The sequence below is a fragment of the Tachysurus fulvidraco genome, chromosome 4 (genome assembly GCF_022655615.1).
Source record: "Tachysurus fulvidraco isolate hzauxx_2018 chromosome 4, HZAU_PFXX_2.0, whole genome shotgun sequence".
In the NCBI taxonomy this organism is placed as follows: domain Eukaryota; kingdom Metazoa; phylum Chordata; class Actinopteri; order Siluriformes; family Bagridae; genus Tachysurus; species Tachysurus fulvidraco.
The window spans coordinates 22,096,677-22,099,176 of NC_062521.1; the positions used below are offsets into that span (position 1 = coordinate 22,096,677).

Sequence of the window (2,500 nt, forward strand, 5' to 3'; positions counted from 1 at the left end):
CAGAAGGGAACCTCATCCTCTTTTGGGTGATAAGGGACAGCAATGTAAAACAGTCAATGTAAAAAACATGCAAATTTCTGCATGCTTTCTTTTTTTAAATTGTGTTTTAAATTTGTTTACTATTGCCAAATAGAGCCCCTTAAAAAAAAAGCTCTGAGGCAAGGCTCTGGAGGTTAGTTTAACTGGAGCTACAAGTAAAGAAATGGTAATTTGATGACCCTGATGATGTTAAAAAAAACAAAACTGAAACAAGAAAGTCTGGATCTGCATTATGGCAGGATTTTGCTGTGTCATCATGAGTTTTTTCATGTGCTGATTTTCTCTTCTTCTAAAGTAACTCAGGGATTTAAAAGCCTGCCAAAAATAGCCTGAGCATGTCTAATAATGTACAATGAAATACATCGTACCTAGAAACGGTCCCTCCTGTGACCTCCCGGAGCAGACGGCAATGATGAGGCACAAACTCCAGAACCTTTGTGTACATGGTTTGAAGGCCGTTAGGGCTGGACTTCACAAACTGCTCAGTTATGACCTGTGACATAAACAACATTTTAATTCAACCTGCACAATGCCATCGGATGCGTAGAAAAGAACATACAAGGGAGGATGCATTAAGTAATATTGTAATACCTTACACCTAATCTGGTGTAATCCACTAGGGTATATTTGTGAGTAGTGCATAAGTACAGAGCAAGCTATATAAATGAAATATACCTCTTCCATGTATGGCTTGACTAAGACTTGTCCCACCAGTGTCTCTGCGTCTTTGGTCTTGTCGATGGTGGCGTACGTGCGCAGGCAGTGACGCACCATGGCCACGTTTGATGTTTGTAAGCCCTGAATCAGCAGACCCTCCAGAGACTGTTGCAGCATGGCCGTGATACCAGCGATCCTCTGAAACACACAACACAGTCCACTCACAATCACTAATAAGTGCAAACACGGGCATTATTTACGTGTAGGACATTTGGCAGATGCTCTCATTCACAGTGACATACAGTAGAGCTTTTGATGTCTCGGTCAATGAATACACTAATACTGGTTTAATAGGACACAAACTAAGAATACCGTCAACTCTGGTGGGACGAAATACAGCAAGAACAAGAGAACAAAGGCAACTTTTTTGTATTTAAGTGCTAGTCAGCACCTATGACCTAGATGTCAGAATAGAAGAGTTTGGATGCATGTCTTCCTATCTGCCCACTTCTGCATCCACAAGCTCACAGGTTCCCATGATTGGATAGTCACTGTGATTGACAGGCGAGAGAGAGAGAGAGAGAGAGCACGAATGCCAGCTTTGGCTTTAGAACTCGCAACCTCCTGGATATCAAGAGGAGTCCTATCGTTCTATATGCTTTAATATATTCTGTTTTTTCTTTCATTTTTAAGTAATAACTTTCAAATTGCTGAGGAATAAAAAAAATAAACCATGATAAGCTGTCCTGTTAAGAAATTTTATTTCACTGTGGTAATGGAAGCATCTTTTCCTCTTTACGACTAACTGTTTAAGTCCCGGCGCTGGCCTGGGTAAGGCATGTGAAAGCTGAGCTCACCGGGCGCACTTTATCCAGCAGAGGCATGCCTTTGCTCTGGACAGCATGGAACTGCAGCTGGTTGAACTCAGTGGCGATCCGCTCAAGAATCTGACCCGCTAAAAGAGGACTAAGTATAAAAACAAACAAACAAAAAAGTCTGAAGTGTTTATGCACACAGAAAACACTGACTAGAAGCTGAGGTAGTTTAGTTTATTCAGCCATTTAATTTACAGAATATGGCTAAACACAGCCTGATATTAGCATCTTGATTTCAGATGTTATTCTCACAAGGCTTGTGAAGCATTTACTGATTGAGGAGCATAGACATTTACCTGCTTGCATCAAGAGAAGTGGTGTCTTGGGCATTTTGGGAGTGTAAGATTTTCTCAATCTTCTCCACCGATCGAACCACTTGCATAAGTCTTAATACACAAACCTGATGAAAAGTCCAGAAATTAAGATACCTTCTACACATTCCTTCGAGTTACACTTGTCAGAAAAGACATGTTTGGTTTAATCAATAGGTTAATAAACCAAATCAGAACCACACCTTCTTCTTTTGAATGTCATCTTGCTTGGTCAACTGTGTGTCTATGGCTTGGATAACGTCACTGACTGATGACCTCAGACTCTGTGCAAGCCAGGAAAATGCAAAAGTGAGACATAGCTGTTTAAACTTAAAGTACGAAGAAATGTAACTTTCCTGTTGCAGAAGAAAACATCAAATAATGCAAAACCATGGTGTTGAAACAGTTTACCATCACTTCTTCTCGCAGCTGGCCGAGAGGGACAGAAAGCTGGTTGAGAGCTTTATCCATTCCCACCTGAAGACAGACAGAACACAGGATGAACATTAACTCCACACGTAATACAGATAGAATACACACTGATGCAGAAAAGCTGGGCTTATTAACATTATAAATAAGCTCATTTGGTTCCTGGAGGTCTGGCAGCAGTACAGATAC

General features: G+C 40.8%; 1 protein-coding gene across 1 annotated transcript in view; it reads right to left on the reverse strand.

Annotated features, from left to right (window-relative positions):
- The window catches only part of cog2 (component of oligomeric golgi complex 2), a 15,869-nt gene that overhangs the window by 10,504 nt on the left and 2,865 nt on the right, over positions 1-2,500 (reverse strand). The window contains exons 3-8 of the mRNA XM_027146030.2: positions 2,294-2,359; positions 2,086-2,166; positions 1,868-1,971; positions 1,554-1,662; positions 715-894; positions 408-532 (exon numbers count right to left, since the gene is read on the reverse strand). Of these exons, the coding sequence (XP_027001831.1) occupies positions 408-532; positions 715-894; positions 1,554-1,662; positions 1,868-1,971; positions 2,086-2,166; positions 2,294-2,359 (665 nt within the window). The remainder of the gene's footprint in view (positions 1-407; positions 533-714; positions 895-1,553; positions 1,663-1,867; positions 1,972-2,085; positions 2,167-2,293; positions 2,360-2,500) is intronic.